This window comes from Scyliorhinus canicula, chromosome 21, assembly GCF_902713615.1.
Source record: "Scyliorhinus canicula chromosome 21, sScyCan1.1, whole genome shotgun sequence".
NCBI classification, from domain to species: domain Eukaryota; kingdom Metazoa; phylum Chordata; class Chondrichthyes; order Carcharhiniformes; family Scyliorhinidae; genus Scyliorhinus; species Scyliorhinus canicula.
In genome coordinates, this window is record NC_052166.1 from 11,500,365 (window position 1) to 11,518,230 (window position 17,866).

A 17,866-nucleotide genomic window follows, 5' to 3' on the forward strand; every position below is an offset into this window, starting at 1 on the left:
AGCGGCGCGAACCGGCGTTCCATTTTATGTTACCGTTTCCACGAGCAACCACGTCGCATTGTTCTCGCTGTCCAATCGGAACTCGTGTTTGCTTCACAGAATTCGGTATAAATAGCGCGAGCGGGAAGACACGCAACACATTGAGAGGAGCTGTGAATATAACAGGAAATTATGGTAGGTTAGCGTTAAATCAAGAGCGAATGGGATGTGTACCGCTGTATCACATGTTCACTCGGGAAGAGGATCCATAGGGAGAGTAGAGGATCTGTGACACATTGTAGGATCCAATGGGGAGTCAGAATGATCTAGAAAGGCATGCACAGGGATAGCCGCAAATCCCAAGGAAAGAGAGAGATCCGCAAATCCATATGGATGGGCGGTATGCAAGGGGAACAAGATCAGGGAGAACATGAACTTACAGGGAACAAAACGTTCGCATGGAGCGGGAATCCCTCAGGGACTGAGGTCCACAGGGAAACGGGAGTTGCTCAGGGTGTACATGATTCATGGTCATTGGAACAGGGATGGTTGTGTATATTCTTCTGGTGCTGCAGTGACTCGGGGAAATCGCAGAGTGGGCTCACAGTGATCCAGGATCTGTTTAAATCGCCTCGTTAGAGAACAGGGATAGAAAACCATTAGGTTTTGGCGGAATCGGGGATGGACAGGGACGGAATGTTTGCTGTCCCTCAGCCCGTTCTCCATCCATCATCATATTGAATCTGTAAAATGTTATTCTTAACTAACCACCTTTTCTTCTCTCTTCAGCGTGAGTGCCTTTCACTCCACATTGGCCAGGCTGGTGTACAGATCGGGAATGCTTGCTGGGAGCTGTATTGTCTGGAGCATGGCATCCAGCCGGATGGGCAGATGCCCAGTGACAAGACCATCGGAGGAGGTGACGATTCCTTCAACACCTTCTTCAGTGAGACAGGGGCGGGGAAACACATTCCCCGGGCCGTGTTCGTAGATCTGGAGCCCACCGTGATTGGTAAGAGGGGAGATTGTTGCTGGGTTGGTCAGTCAGTGCTTCAGTAAACTCATTGCAATATTTCCTTCAGCCTCTGTGTTCCTGGTCTCAAGTCTCTGTTCCCTGTCCCCAGATGAGGTCCGGACCGGCACCTACCGACAGCTCTTTCACCCGGAGCAGCTCATCACCGGTAAGGAGGATGCGGCGAATAACTATGCCCGGGGCCATTGCTCGGTGGGCAAGGAGATTGTGGACCTGGTCCTGGATCGTGTCCGGAAGGTGGTAGGTTGACTCACTTTGATGTTCTGAATTTCTGCCTCATATCCGCTCACATTTGCTGAGAAACGAGGTGTCAGTGATTGCAGCACCATCAATTTCACCAGTGCGCGAAGTTTTTCCTCCTCGGATTCCCCAGCAAAACTCTGCGGATTGTTTCCTGCCAAACGCGGTCCCGTTGGGCAGCACGGTAGCACAGTGGATAGCACTGTGGCTTCAGAGCGCCTGGGACCCAGGTTCGATTCCCCGCTGGGTCACTGTCTGTGTGGAGTCTGTACGTTCTCCCCGTGTCTGTGTGGGTTTCAGGTGCAGTCTTGATGGGCCGAGTGGCCTCCTTTGCACTGTGTGTTCTATGTTCGTAAAGGGGTCAAAACTATGGGGGTAACAGTTCGTTGAATTGGCGGTGCTCTGATTCCCGTTGTTTCTAGAACCCTCTAGATTTCAACCATTATAAAGGCAAAAAGTATGAAAGATTGAAAGAAAGACAATTTAGAGTAATTAACAGTAATGATCCGTCAGGAGAAGACGTTTAATTTTAACAATTCAACGCAATTCTCATCACCCTTCTCAGACAACGTCGCCAAGTGACGGCGCTGAATGGGTGGATAACATGTAAAACCATCAGCTCTCCATAGGTTCATGTAAACATCTCTCTGTCTCCACCTCTCTTTACCTAATCGTCCATTCAACATGTCTCCAGCATCTCACTCCATCAAAATCCACCTTTAATTATTCACTAGAAATGTCGAAAGCCAAGTTCGGACAATTTTGGAAAATGCTTTGAACTTGTTGACAATTAAATCAGAGTTAGCCCGTTGGATTTCAGATATTGACTCGCGTTATATAACCTTAAAGCAATGCTTCAAAAAACTCCTTGCAGATTACCAAACTACGAAACAGCAGAGAGACGTCGCTCCTTCCTTTCTTATCATACTCAGAGACTCATAACCGGCTGAAGTGCACAATGTGTCACGTTGTCTACTCACCAGGGTATCTTGTGCAATCAGAACAAAGTTCCAAGAGGCGCCTCTTTGAAAACATTGTTGGAATGAATGGTTCTCCTCTTTTACTCCTTCTTACTTGCACCTTTGGCAGACACACTTCTGTCTGGGTATCCAAGCAGGTTTTATTAAAAATACATTACGACAAAAATATATGTATAACAAACGCGGACATTTAATAGCATTACTGCACTATATATGTATATATATATATACATGCAATACAATCTATACAATTCCTACATTCATGCCAACAGTGAGATTACTACTGATGAATTTGTCACCACCAACATTACCGCAGCCTCTCTTCCATCGATCCTCTCCCAGCTGCTTCAACACGGCGCCACTCTGTCTCCTTTGCAATGTCCATTGATCATTCCCCCAAGCTCATACAGCTCAATCTGAGCAGCTCCCAGGGCGCCATCACGGGAGGGACTCTGAGTACATTTCCTAATGTTAGGTTCCTCTGTCCTTTTCAGGAGAGATTCCATTCTCTGTTTCATCTTTAATATGTTTTCTCTGTTTTTACCCACAGGCTGATCTCTGCACAGGGTTACAGGGTTTCCTCATCTTCCACAGTTTTGGGGGTGGTACTGGCTCAGGTTTTACTTCCCTCCTGATGGAGAGACTCTCCGTCGACTACGGCAAGAAAGCCAAGCTGGAATTTTCCGTTTACCCCGCTCCCCAGATTTCCACCGCGGTGGTTGAGCCGTATAACTCTGTGCTGGTCACCCACTGCACCCTCGAGCACTCTGACTGTGCCTTCATGGTGGACAATGAGGCCATTTACGATGTCTGTCGGCGGAACCTTGACATTGAGAGACCGACTTACACAAACCTCAACCGTCTCATTGGACAGGTAGTGTCATCCATCACGGCCTCACTCCGGTTCGATGGTGCCCTCAACGTGGACCTGACTGAGTTTCAAACCAACCTGGTCCCCTATCCCCGCATTCACTTCCCTCTGGCGACCTTTGCCCCTCTTATATCGGCTGAGAAAGCTTACCACGAGCAACTCTCGGTGTCGGAGCTCACCAATTCATGTTTTGAACCAGCCAACCAGATGGTGAAGTGTGACCCCCGCCAAGGCAAGTACATGGCCTGCTGCATGCTGTACCGGGGAGACGTTGTGCCGAAGGATGTCAACGCCGCCATCGCCACCATCAAGACCAAGCGCTCGATCGCCTTTGTTGATTGGTGTCCCACTGGCTTCAAGGTAAGTGTGGCGTTTGCGTCTTGTCCACTTGGTACACTGAAGCTAAGAATGTGAAACTCCGATAACACATATCAACACTGTTCACTTCAGTTCGGTTCAAATGTGTCTTTCTACGCAGGCAGAACTCCCGAACAGACGTCCCCATTCCTGCAACAATGGGAAACTGTCAAAGGGGAGCTGGATTTGCAATTGTCCGGAGTTTAATCCTTGAATTCAAACCGGAATGCTCCAGCAGGAGTCCTTCCTTGAGGAGGGAAAAATCTTGCTGACACTCAAGACCGTTCGGCAATTAGACTTTTAAGGAGATAATTTGCTTTTGCATGTAATCTAATTTGCGCATCGATTCTCCATTTACACTGGAGCCTTGATGTACGGGAATAACCCAGGGAATGGCCAGACCTCAATGTTTAAATACGGAAAAAAGCATTAATACTCAATGCAACTTTCTGAAAAGTGATGGGAGGTTGTGCAATCTGGTGTTGAACCGCATGGTAAGCAATTGAAATCGAACCTATTTTCTTCTCTCCAATAGGTTGGCATCAACTACCAGCCCCCGACGGTGGTGCCAGGGGGTGATCTGGCAAAGGTACAACGGGCCCTCTGTATGCTGAGCAACACCACCGCAATTTCCTTGGCTTGGACCCGACTGAATCTCAAATTCGATAAGATGTACGCCAAGCGGGCCTTTGTCCATTGGTATGTGGGGGAGGGGCTGGAGGAAGGGGAGTTCCAGGATGCACGAGAGGACATGGCTTCACTCGAGAAGGATTATGAAGAAGTGGGAGTTGATTCTTCCTCACTGGACAGAAAGGGCGAAGAGGAAGAATAAGATCCATTCATTTAGAAATCGTAATGGTTTAACTTAAATTCACATTGGTATTATAAAGTTTATTTAAGACAATAAAGTATTTAAATTTTCTTTGGAATACTCTCATTATTTGTCTCCGTAACCGGCCGGGCTTGCAAATCGGGATCTGAAGAGAAATATTTGAAGGTACAACAGTTTCAATGGACACAGAAAGTAGGTCAAATGCAACAAGCTCCACAGGGCGCAGGCCGAGAGTCACAGAGCAATTCAATTATCGAAACACTGTCCTCTGGAATAGGTGGATCGAAAGTATAAGGGGTTTCATTGATTTGTGCCTGAGTTAGTGGCCTCTGTTGGTTTCGGGTTACGAGCAGGAATGCGACTGAGTTCTGAACAAGCTGGTTATTCGTGATTTGTATTTTTTTGGCCGGTGAGATTGTATTCGCATTTGGAACTTGCTGGAAAGTTTAACGTTTACAATCGTTTGCAATTACTTTGTAGTTGCGCTATCGCACTAGTCAAATGTTCGCATATGTCGACCAAATATGATACTGAATCCTGGGAGGCTGGTGTTGAAGTCAGATTTAGGAAGAAGATTTTGGATAAAGGTACCCTGACTTCGATGCCTGTATAAGAGGCATCTTGTATGAATAGATAGTGTATAAACAATGCATGTGATTTTATAACCTAAGAATTACTAATATTAGAAAGGGCAGATACACAATTAAAGTAAGTTGCACAAAATGACTGTCAGCTGAGTTAGCAATTCTAAAGACACAAAATGGCCTTTAGCTGAATTAGCCACATTCCTGAGCAACTATTAGCCGGGTCAAGTAGTAAACTGGTATAAATGACAGCATTTAATTACAGACAGCAGAGATAGCCAGTGAGACAAAGAAGATTGATATTAAACCATTGAATGGGAAACAGACATGGGAGATTCTAGGGAAGCAAGGGAGACATGCACAGAGAAATACAAGGAGCATTGTTCATTCTCGCCAGCCCATGGTCGCCGACGCAGTCAGGAGGGATAACTTTACAGTTAGTATGAGTGACTTCTTCATTCAGTCAGGAGCTGGTTAAGGTACCAACCCACGTTGCATAATGTCAACTTTAATTGGATATATAACTAATGTATCTAATCTATAATCAATAACATTGGACAAGGTTAAGCTGAAATGGGCTGTGTAGCTGTTTAGAAAAATGTACAAGAATGGATGTTTTCCTTTGTTCGGTGGAGAGATGGTCTGAGACTTTACCAGACGCCATCTCCCCGCCGGCGAAATAAACCATTTGATGCGAGGACCAGCAGCCCTGGGCGCTGGGTGATTTCTTTGAGATCCTCTCCCGCTAACAGTTTGGTGCAGTGATTCGGATTCTTCCGTCGACCGATATCGTCAGAGACCCGGGTGAGTAAATTTACTCATTATAAATATAAACTTATCCCGGGGACTGGACAGAATTTGGCGGCTAACGAATTCCGAACCTGTGAACAGGGTCTGACCAGCAGTCAAACGGCTGTGGGTAGCTAAGGTAGGCGTTATCTGGTATTGTCTGAAAGTGCTTAGAGGTGTGGAAAATGTAAGTGACTGACTTGTGATCCGATAAAAAGCCAAGAGATGTGTCGACTACAAGTTACACTCCAGCAAAAGCCGACCTCTGAGAGTAATTTCCTGATGGGTCTAGTCCCAGGAAATCATGACAAGTAAAACGATAGAGCTCGAGTGGGTACAACAGTGGTCCCCTGTGTGTCATCTGGAAACCAGAACAAAAGTTTATCGATAAGATGATTAAATCCAATTTGAACTTTATTGAATGGTGAGGTTTCATGCAAGGGTGACGCCCCGAATTCACACAAAGTTTAGATCTTCAATCACTATTTAGATTAAAAATACATCTCAAATAAAAAGAAAAGGAATAAAATCAAATAAAACTAAATCCAAAATACAGACCTCGGGTTCATTGAGAAATGAGGAGGGGAAGGTACAACGTCCCTTTTCCTCCCCCTGAAGTATTGTAAACCAATTGATCAAATTTGGAAGACACACTGCTGCACAGTAAAAAGGGCTGGAACGCTCAATAAGCTTTTTTATTCAGAAATATCCGGGGATGACAGATCCACCGAGCCGCGTGCTGTACACCGAAGATGACCCCACCCCCCCTCCCCCGCTCTACAAGAAAAATGAGTAAAGTAAATATAAGATTAAAGTTAGAATCGTCACAACTGGGGTTCTGTCTAAAAGAAATTCAGACTGTTTCAAATTTTTAAGATCAGATTTGAGTTTCAGATTAAGCCATTCAAGCCGTCCTGGCCAGTGCCTCCAAGATAAACTGGGCAGGAATCCAATTCATTTGAGAAAAAAAAACGATAAGGTTTCTTTCAAATACTGGGTAAGTAGAGAACATTGGAAATTGATTTCAGTTCAAAGAACAAGAAAAAAACTTGCGTAAAATTAAAGAAAATAACAAAATAAGTTTTAGATTATGTGAAGGGACGCAATTGCGTTCCAAGTTCTCCGTCCACTGTCCAACCCTTTCGGTTTTGGAGAGAAATTAAACATTTCAGCAGACAGTTGATCTGTTCTAAATTGTCCCCAAAAAATATACGTCTCTGAGACTAGCGAATGCCTATAAAATCAATCATTGGAAATTGACATCAATGGAATACAATAAATATTTTTTTACGAGGAAGGCCAATGGAAGATCTTGTTCATTATTTGAATTAAGCGATTGTGAAATTGCTGTCTCTTTGACAATCTGTAGCCATGAGAGAAAGCGAACAGTTAACTATGATATTTGCGAGCTGTGAGAATGTGTGTGTTTGGTTTGTGGCTGTTCATATATCTCTGTAACATTTATCTTCTGAGAAGTTACCTTGAGTTTACAAGGACGTGTACCTAATTAATTTTGGTCAAAGCACTGAAGCAGGTTCCTTTGTGAGTGTGGTGATATTTGTGTGTCGTCTGATATTGTGATTTCGAGATCATAGTTTGAGTAGTTTAAGTCAAACCGATAACAAACTGAAATGTAATTAACAAATCTTTCACTTCGACCGTTAGGACCCAAGATCCATGTTTACTTATGCATTTTTGAAGATCAAATTCAAGAGCGGACGAGATGGTCAATGGAAGAGTCCTAGGGAAAATTGGTGTACAGAGAGATCTGGGAGTTCAGGTCCATTATACCCTGAAGGTGGAAACACAGGTCGATAGAGTGGTCAAGAAGGCATACAGCATGCTTGCCTTCATCAGACGGGGTATTGAGTACAAGAGTCGGCAGGTCATGATACAGTTGTATGGGACTTTGGTTAGGCCACATTTAGAATACTGCGTGCAGTTCTGGTCGCCACATTACCAGAAGGATGTGGATGCTTTAGAGAGGGTGCAGAGCAGGTTCACCAGGATGTTGCCTGGTATGGAGGGTGCTAGCTATGAAGAAAGGTTGAGTAGATTAGGATTGTTTTCATTGGAAAGACGGAGGTTGAGGAGATTGAGGTCTACAAAAGTATGAGAGGTAGGGACAGGGAGGATAGCAACAAGCTTTTTCCAAGAGTGGGGCTGTCAATTAAAAGAGGTCACGATTTCAAGGTGACAGGGGAAAAGTTTAAGGGAGATGTGCGTGGAAAGATTTTTACGCAGAGGGTGGTGGGTGCTGGAATGCTTTGCCAGCGCAGGTGGTAGAGGCGGGTACGATAGCATCATTTAAGATGCATCTGGACAGATATATGAATGGATGTGGAACAGAGAGAAGTAGACCTTGGAAAAAAGGCAACAGGTTTAGTTAAAGGATCTGGATCAGCGCAGACTGGGAGCGCCGAAGGGCCTGTTCCTGTGCTGTAATTTTCTTTGTTCTCTGTTGTACTGATGATTCCAGGGTATTTTTGGTGCACAAAGAATGTAAATCAGGATAAAAATTCACGTATGCAAGAATAAGAAAATATTAGCTTGATACGGTTCATTGGAAGTTGGGATAGTTGAAATGCAAATGTCCAACCCGGTGTTGGATTAGTCAAGGGTTAAAACTTCCCTGACACAACGCAGAAGGAATAATTCTGAGATTGCAGAACGAAGAGTAAAAGACAGATGGGTAAATAAAATAGGTTCACGATCATGTTTCTGTTTTAAACAAAAGAACGGTGGTGACAAAATGACGTCTGTTGGAGAACTCTTCCCTTTTCAAACCAGCAGAGAATTGGCCCTTGCTTGTTAATGGATCTGGTATGTCTCTCTTGTGGGGACCATGAATTGAATTCAATTTGAATCGGTTTTTGGAGCAGGCAAGGAGCTGAATTAGGGGTATTCCCCTGTCCACACTCTGAGCTCTGCCTTTGGAACTCCGATAAAGTAATAAAAAAAAGCTGAAGATGCATTTTTATTTGGGAATTAGAAACCTTAAGTTTAGAATTGTCAGATATATTCAGATTAGTTAACCCACTCTGTCCCAAGCAGAATGGGTCATTTGTGTTTTACTTTACAAATAACTCCACGTGGAACAAGATTTGTAGTGGCTTCAGGAACTGGAGATAGTGGGAAGGGGGGGGGGGGGGAGGATATGGCTTATAGTAAGGTGGCTAACTAAACAGGCAAAAGCACGTCAGGGTCAGGTTCAAGCGCTACAGAATCAGGCGTGTAACCACGAGGAAAATCGATATGAAAAGGTTGTTAAAATATGAGAACTATTATCTCGATTTTTTTATAAATGTTTTTATTGGGTTTTCAAGCATTGTATATTTACAGGTGTACACAAAAAAGAAAAAAGGGAAAAACTGAGAAGACATTTTACACAAGATAAAAACAACAACGCTAAATAGTTAGCGAAATCACGTGACTCACAAGTAAAGAAAAACATGTAGTGGGTGGGGGAGGGGACTGGGAAGGTATATATAATGGTTCCTTCCATGCTGCTTTCTGGGTCTGAAATGTAGAGGAGCAGGTCTACTGCATAGAGCGAGACCTCTATGAGGTACTTCCACTTGACTCTCTCGAAGGCCTTTTCTGCGTCCAGGGAGATAATCAACTCTGCGTTCTGTCCCATGATGGGGCCATTATCACGTTCAGCAGGCGTCAGATCTTCAAGGCCAGTGCAGTCACAAATTTATAACGGAAGTTGGCCGGGAACTCTTCTGGTCGGTCTGCCCCATGGAGTTAATACTTTCCATGATCTCACCCAGTGCTAGTGGTGCGTCCAAGCCCTGTTTCCTGTCCTCCCCGATGATAGTTTCAATATAAGCAATCACCATGAGATTAATTAAATTTGGTAATGAACTGTCATTGGAAATGAATGTAATTTGAAAATGAATTGTAGTTAATAATGAATTAACTTTTCAATTGAACTGTATTTAATAATGAATTTGGTAATATTGAGTCATGTATTTTGATTAGAGTCGGACCTTGATTGACCGACAGGTGACTGGAGATGCCAGGCAGGTATTGGTTCGAGTCTGTGATTCACCACGCTGTGCGTTCAGGATCAAGAGGTTGGATATGTGGCCATCTAAAATGGCCGACTGTAGTGGATGATGGAAAATGTGGTCAGCTTTGGGACACAGACAAGCTGCAGCTTATGGATCTTCAAACAACCACTCAGACATATGCAGGAACTGACACCTGCAAATGGCCATTCAAGGCGATTAAAGAAACAATGGGACCGTCACATTATCTTCCAGATGAGACGGCACCAAGCTCCTGGTCGGAGCCGCCCAGGATTGACCATTGAGTACCCACCCCAAAAGTGATGTGGCAGCCACTGACTGGATGTGAACAATCAGAGGATGGCGCCCTGGGAATTCATTGACAGGGAACCAGAAAACGCCCTCAAAAGGGGCAGGGAAAACTCAAGCCAGTTAAAAGACTGATTTCTGTCTCTTTTGGACCGGCTCTAGACCACCAAATGCAGCACAGCTCCGGACATCAGCCACGTTTAAGGACCCGCGACAACTACCGAAAGACGACCATCCAACACAGTCAACCCACTCGACCTCTAGCAGCACACGTGAGGAAATGGATAAGAACAAAGAACAAAGAAAATTACAGCACAGGAACAGGCCCTTCGGCCCTCCCAGCCTGCGCCGATCCAGATCCTTTATCTAAACCTGTCTCCTATTTTCCAAGGTCTACTTCCCTCTGTTCCCGCCCATTCATATACCTGTCTAGATGCTTCTTAAATGATGCTATCGTGCCTGCCTCTACCACCTCCGCTGGTAAAGCGTTCCAGCACCCACCACCCTCTGCGTAAAAAACTTTCCACGCACATCTCCCTTAAACTTTCCCCCTCTCACCTTGAAATCGTGACCCCTTGTAACTGACACCCCCACTCTTGGGACAAGCTTGTTGCTATCCACCCTGTCCATACGTCTCAGAATTTTGTAGACCTCAATCAGGTCCCCCCTCAACCTCCGTCTTTCCAACGAAAACAATCCTAATCTACTCAACCTTTCTTCATAGCTAGCACCCTCCATACCAGGCAACATCCTGGTGAACCTCCTCTGCACCCTCTCCAAGGCATCCACATCCTTCTGGGGAGCATGGTAGCATGGTGGTTAGCATAAATGCTTCACAGGTCCAGGGTCCCAGGTTCGATTCCCGGCTGGGTCACTGTCTGTGCGGAGTCTGCACGTCCTCCCCGTGTGTGCGTGGGTTCCCTCCGCGTGCTCCGGTTTCCTCCCACAGTCCAAAGATGTGCGGGTTAGGTGGATTGGCCATGATAAATTGCCCGTAGTGTCCTAAAAAGTAAGGTTAAGGAGGGGGGGGTTGTTGGGTTACGGGTATAGGGTGGATATGTGGGTTTGAGTAGGGTGATCATTGCTCGGCACAACATCGAGGGCCAAAGGGCCTGTTCTGTGCTGTACTGTTCTATGTTCTATGTTAATGTGGCGACCAGAACTGTACGCAGTATTCCAAATGTGGCCGAACAAAAGTCCTATACAACTGTAACATGACCTGCCAACTCTTGTAGTTAATACCCCGTCCGATGAAGGCAAGCATGCTGTATGCCTTCTTGACCACCCTATCGACCTGCGTTGCCAACTTCAGGGTACAATGGACCTGAACTCCCAGATCTCTCTGCACATCAATTTTCCCCAAGACCCTTCCATTGACCATATAGATCTTGAATTTGATCTTCCAAAATGCATCACCTCGCATTTGCCTGGATTGAACTCGATCTGCCATTTCTCTGCCCAACTCTCCAATCTATCTATATTTTGTTGTATTCTCTGCACCGAGCCGGCCATTTGGGCAGCACGGTAGCATGGTGGTTAGCACAACTGCTTCACAGCTCCAGGGTCCCAGGTTCGATTCCCGGCTGGGTCACTGTCTGTGCGGAGTCTGCACGTTCTCCCCGTGTGTGCGTGGGTTTCCTCCGGGTGCTCCGGTTTCCTCCCACAGTCCAAGGATGTGCAGGTTAGGTGGATTGGCCATTGTAAATTGCCCTTAGTGTCCAAAATTGCCCTTAGTGTTGGATGGGGTTACTGGGTTATGGGGATAGGGTGGAGGCGTGGGCTTGGATAGGGTGCTCTTTCAAAGAGCCGTGCAGACTCGATGGGCCGTTTCTGCACTGTAAATTCAAATTGGTAAAAAAATTGGTTAAGTCAAGGTCGTTCAAATTGACAGTCAAAGTCTTAGAGTATATGAGCGGGTGATTTCTTAAGTATATACTAACATTGTGACCAATAAATAGATTGTGATTGAACTGAATACGTGTGTGATCACCTTCCGATACACGGGGTACACACACACACTGTGGTTACAAAGAGCTCTGATAGATTTCTGATTTAATGGATGGTGAGTGATACATGGAATCGAATGCATACTGATACATTGGATGATACCCGAAGGATGGAGTATTGCAGATTCTTATATAATTGATGATGCCTAATTGATGGGGTCTGATAGGTTCCGGTTTAATAGATTGTGTCTGTTGGATGGGCTCTGATATTTACTGGTTTATCGGATGGTGTCTGATGAATGCACTCCGATAGTTATTAATTTATTAATTTTAGAAATGGAATTCAGGTGACAGCGAGTCAAATAGATAAGTGTCTGATTGATCTGGGCTGGCCTGATATATCGGGTCTGACAGGCGACGTCTGTTCAGCGGGAAGGTTTGAAATGGGTTTAACTGATCGGGACTAAATGTCGAGTCTCTCGTGGATGGGGTTTCATTATCTGGACTCAATGCGATGTTTTGGCGACTGACAGAAGAGGCCAGTCTCGCTTGTTGTCCAAAGCTCCTCTCATGGTCGACTGTGACCACCACATGGTTCCTCCTTGTACAGATTCCAACCAATCAGCGGCGCGAACCGGCGTTCCATTTTATGTTACCGTTTCCCCGAGCAACCACGTCGCATTGTTCTCGCTGTCCAATCGGAACTCGTGTTTGCTTCACAGAATTCGGTATAAATCGCGCGAGCGGGAAGACACGCAACATATTGAGAGGAGCTGTGAATATAACAGGAAATTATGGTAGGTTAGCGTTAAATCAAGAGCGAATGGGATGTGTACCGCTGTATCACATGTTCACTCGGGAAGAGGATCCATAGGGAGAGTAGAGGATCTGTGACACATTGTAGGATCCAATGGGGAGTCAGAATGATCTAGAAAGGCATGCACAGGGATAGCCGCAAATCCCAAGGAAAGAGAGAGATCCGCAAATCCATATGGATGGGCGGTATGCAAGGGGAACAAGATCAGGGAGAACATGAACTTACAGGGAACAAAACGTTCGCATGGAGCGGGAATCCCTCAGGGACTGAGGTCCACAGGGAAACGGGAGTTGCTCAGGGTGTACATGATTCATGGTCATTGGAACAGGGATGGTTGTGTATATTCTTCTGGTGCTGCAGTGACTCGGGGAAGTCGCAGAGTGGGCTCACAGTGATCCAGGATCTGTTTAAATCGCCTCGTTAGAGAACAGGGATAGAAAACCATTAGGTTTTGGCGGAATCGGGGATGGACAGGGACGGAATGTTTGCTGTCCCTCAGCCCGTTCTCCATCCATCATCATATTGAATCTGTAAAATGTTATTCTTAACTAACCACCTCTTCTCTCTTCAGCGTGAGTGCCTTTCACTCCACATTGGCCAGGCTGGTGTACAGATCGGGAATGCTTGCTGGGAGCTGTATTGTCTGGAGCATGGCATCCAGCCGGATGGGCAGATGCCCAGTGACAAGACCATCGGAGGTGGTGACGATTCCTTCAACACCTTCTTCAGTGAGACAGGGGCGGGGAAACACATTCCCCGGGCCGTGTTCGTAGATCTGGAGCCCACCGTGATTGGTAAGAGGGGAGATTGTTGCTGGGTTGGTCAGTCAGTGCTTCAGTAAACTCATTGCAATATTTCCTTCAGCCTCTGTGTTCCTGGTCTCAAGTCTCTGTTCCCTGTCCCCAGATGAGGTCCGGACCGGCACCTACCGACAGCTCTTTCACCCGGAGCAGCTCATCACCGGTAAGGAGGATGCGGCGAATAACTATGCCCGGGGCCATTGCTCGGTGGGCAAGGAGATTGTGGACCTGGTCCTGGATCGTGTCCGGAAGGTGGTAGGTTGACTCACTTTGATGTTCTGAATTTCTCCCTCATATCCGCTCACATTTGCTGAGAAACGAGGTGTCAGTGATTGCAGCACCATCAATTTCACCAGTGCGCGAAGTATTTCCTCCTCGGATTCCCCAGCAAAACTCTGCGGATTGTTTCCTGCCAAACGCGGTCCCGTTGGGCAGCACGGTAGCACAGTGGATAGCACTGTGGCTTCAGAGCGCCTGGGACCCAGGTTCGATTCCCCGCTGGGTCACTGTCTGTGTGGAGTCTGTACGTTCTCCCCGTGTCTGTGTGGGTTTCAAGTGCAGTCTTGATGGGCCGAGTGGCCTCCTTTGCACTGTGTGTTCTATGTTCGTAAAGGGGTCAAAACTATGGGGGTAACAGTTCGTTGAATTGGCGGTGCTCTGATTCCCGTTGTTTCTAGAACCCTCTAGATTTCAACCATTATAAAGGCAAAAAGTATGAAAGATAGAAAGAAAAGTGACAATTTAGAGTAATTAACAGTAATGATCCGTCAGGAGAAGACGTTTAATTTTAACAATTCAACGCAATTCTCATCACCCTTCTCAGACAACGTCGCCAAGTGACGGCGCTGAATGGGTGGATAACATGTAAAACCATCAGCTCTCCATAGGTTCATGTAAACATCTCTCTGTCTCCACCTCTCTTTACCTAATCGTCCATTCAACATGTCTCCAGCATAAAATCCATCAAAATCCACCTTTAATTATTCACTAGAAATGTCGAAAGCCAAGTTCGGACAATTTTGGAAAATGCTTTGAACTTGTTGACAATTAAATCAGAGTTAGCCCGTTGGATTTCAGATATTGACTCGCGTTATATAACCTTTAAGCAATGCTTGAAAACTCCTTGCAGATTACCAAACTACGAAACAGCAGAGAGACGTCGCCCCTTCCTTTCTTATCATACTCAGAGACTCATAACCGGCTGAAGTGCACAATGTGTCACGTTGTCTACTCACCAGGGTATCTTGTGCAATCAGAACAAAGTTCCAAGAGGCGCCTCTTTGAAAACATTGTTGGAATGAATGGTTCTCCTCTTTTACTCCTTCTTACTTGCACCTTTGGCAGACACACTTCTGTCTGGGTATCCAAGCAGGTGTTATTAAAAATACATTACGACAAAAATATATGTATAACAAACGCGGACATTTAATAGCATTACTGCACTATATATATATATATATATATATATATACATGCAATACAATCTATACATTTCCTACATTCATGCCAACAGTGAGATTACTACTGATGAATTTGTCACCACCAACATTACCGCAGCCTCTCTTCCATCGATCCTCTCCCAGCTGCTTCAACACGGCGCCACTCTGTCTCCTTTGCAATGTCCATTGATCATTCCCCCAAGCTCATACAGCTCAATCTGAGCAGCTCCCAGGGCGCCATCACGGGAGGGACTCTGAGTACATTTCCTAATGTTAGGTTCCTCTGTCCTTTTCAGGAGAGATTCCATTCTCTGTTTCATCTTTAATATGTTTTCTCTGTTTTTACCCACAGGCTGATCTCTGCACAGGGTTACAGGGTTTCCTCATCTTTACAGTTTTGGGGGTGGTACTGGCTCAGGTTTTACTTCCCTCCTGATGGAGAGACTCTCCGTCGACTACGGCAAGAAAGCCAAGCTGGAATTTTCCGTTTACCCCGCTCCCCAGATTTCCACCGCGGTGGTTGAGCCGGATAACTCTGTGCTGGTCACCCACTGCACCCTCGAGCACTCTGACTGTGCCTTCATGGTGGACAATGAGGCCATTTACGATGTCTGTCGGCGGAACCTTGACATTGAGAGACCGACTTACACAAACCTCAACCGTCTCATTGGACAGGTAGTGTCATCCATCACGGCCTCACTCCGGTTCGATGGTGCCCTCAACGTGGACCTGACTGAGTTTCAAACCAACCTGGTCCCCTATCCCCGCATTCACTTCCCTCTGGCGACCTTTGCCCCTCTTATATCGGCTGAGAAAGCTTACCACGAGCAACTCTCGGTGTCGGAGCTCACCAATTCATGTTTTGAACCAGCCAACCAGATGGTGAAGTGTGACCCCCGCCAAGGCAAGTACATGGCCTGCTGCATGCTGTACCGAGGAGACGTTGTGCCGAAGGATGTCAACGCCGCCATCGCCACCATCAAGACCAAGCGCTCGATCGCCTTTGTTGATTGGTGTCCCACTGGCTTCAAGGTAAGTGTGGCGTTTGCGTCTTGTCCACTTGGTACACTGAAGCTAAGAATGTGAAACTCCGATAACACATATCGACACTGTTCACTTCAGTTCGGTTCAAATGTGTCTTTCTACGCAGGCAGAACTCCCGAACAGACGTCCCCATTCCTGCAACAATGGGAAACTGTCAAAGGGGAGCTGGATTTGCAATTGTCCGGAGTTTAATCCTTGAATTCAAACCGGAATGCTCCAGCAGGAGTCCTTCCTTGAGGAGGGAAAAATCTTGCTGACACTCAAGACCGTTCGGCAATTAGACTTTTAAGGAGATAATTTGCTTTTGAATGTAATCTAATTTGCGCATCGATTCTCCATTTACACTGGAGCCTTGATGTACGGGAATAACCCAGGGAATGGCCAGACCTCAATGTTTAAATATGGAAAAAAGCATTAATACTCAATGCAACTTTCTGAAAAGTGATGGGAGGTTGTGCAATCTGGTGTTGAACCGCATGGTAAGCAATTGAAATCGAACCTATTTTCTTCTCTCCAATAGGTTGGCATCAACTACCAGCCCCCGACGGTGGTGCCAGGGGGTGATCTGGCAAAGGTACAACGGGCCCTCTGTATGCTGAGCAACACCACCGCAATTTCCTTGGCTTGGACCCGACTGAATCTCAAATTCGATAAGATGTACGCCAAGCGGGCCTTTGTCCATTGGTATGTGGGGGAGGGGCTGGAGGAAGGGGAGTTCCAGGATGCACGAGAGGACATGGCTTCACTCGAGAAGGATTATGAAGAAGTGGGAGTTGATTCTTCCTCACTGGACAGAAAGGGCGAAGAGGAAGAATAAGATCCATTCATTTAGAAATCGTAATGGTTTAACTTAAATTCACATTGGTATTATAAAGTTTATTTAAGACAATAAAGTATTTAAATTTTCTTTGGAATACTCTCATTATTTGTCTCCGTAACCGGCCGGGCTTGCAAATCGGGATCTGAAGAGAAATATTTGAAGGTACAACAGTTTCAATGGACACAGAAAGTAGGTCAAATGCAACAAGCTCCACAGGGCGCAGGCCGAGAGTCACAGAGCAATTCAATTATCGAAACACTGTCCTCTGGAATAGGTGGATCGAAAGTATAAAGGGTTTCATTGATTTGTGCCTGAGTTAGTGGCCTCTGTTGGTTTCGGGTTACGAGCAGGAATGCGACTGAGTTCTGAACAAGCTGGTTATTCGTGATTTGTATTTTTTTGGCCAGTGAGATTGTATTCGCATTTGGAACTTGCTGGAAAGTTTAACGTTTACAATCGTTTGCAATTACTTTGTAGTTGCGCTATCGCACTAGTCAAATGTTCGCATATGTCGACCAAATATGATACTGAATCCTGGGAGGCTGGTGTTGAAGTCAGATTTAGGAAGAAGATTTTGGATAAAGGTACCCTGACTTCGATGCCTGTATAAGAGGCATATTGTATGAATAGATAGTGTATAAACAATGCATGTGATTTTATAACCTAAGAATTACTAATATTAGAAAGGGCAGATACACAATTAAAGTAAGTTGCACAAAATGACTGTCAGCGGAGTTAGCAATTCTAAAGACACAAAATGGCCTTTAGCTGAATTAGCCACATTCCTGAGCAACTATTAGCCGGGTCAAGTAGTAAACTGGTATAAATGACAGCATTTAATTACAGACAGCAGAGATAGCCAGTGAGAAAAAGAAGATTGATATTAAACCATTGAATGGGAAACAGACATGGGAGATTCTAGGGAAGCAAGGGAGACATGCACAGAGAAATACAAGGAGCATTGTTCATTCTCGCCAGCCCATGGTCGCCGACGCAGTCAGGAGGGATAA

General features: G+C 45.6%; 1 protein-coding gene and 1 pseudogene across 1 annotated transcript; both read left to right on the forward strand.

Annotated features, from left to right (window-relative positions):
* The first annotated feature begins 86 nt into the window (after positions 1-86).
* LOC119955681 (tubulin alpha chain-like) lies at positions 87-4,382 on the forward strand. Its single transcript, XM_038782121.1, has 5 exons — positions 87-174; positions 769-991; positions 1,104-1,252; positions 2,783-3,463; positions 3,996-4,382. The coding sequence occupies exons 1-5, from the start codon at positions 172-174 to the stop codon at positions 4,290-4,292; spliced, it is 1,353 nt and encodes a 450-aa protein (XP_038638049.1). The 5' UTR covers positions 87-171; the 3' UTR covers positions 4,293-4,382.
* An 8,319-nt stretch (positions 4,383-12,701) lies between these two features.
* On the forward strand, positions 12,702-16,943 carry LOC119955673 (annotated as a pseudogene).
* The last annotated feature ends 923 nt before the right edge of the window (positions 16,944-17,866 follow it).

Excerpts from the sequence above, each read along its gene's own strand:
- LOC119955681 (XM_038782121.1), top strand. Across the intron at positions 1,253-2,782 it reads TGGATCGTGTCCGGAAGGTG|GCTGATCTCTGCACAGGGTT; the intron begins GTAGGTTGACTC and ends TTTTACCCACAG. Across the intron at positions 3,464-3,995 it reads GGTGTCCCACTGGCTTCAAG|GTTGGCATCAACTACCAGCC; the intron begins GTAAGTGTGGCG and ends TCTCTCCAATAG.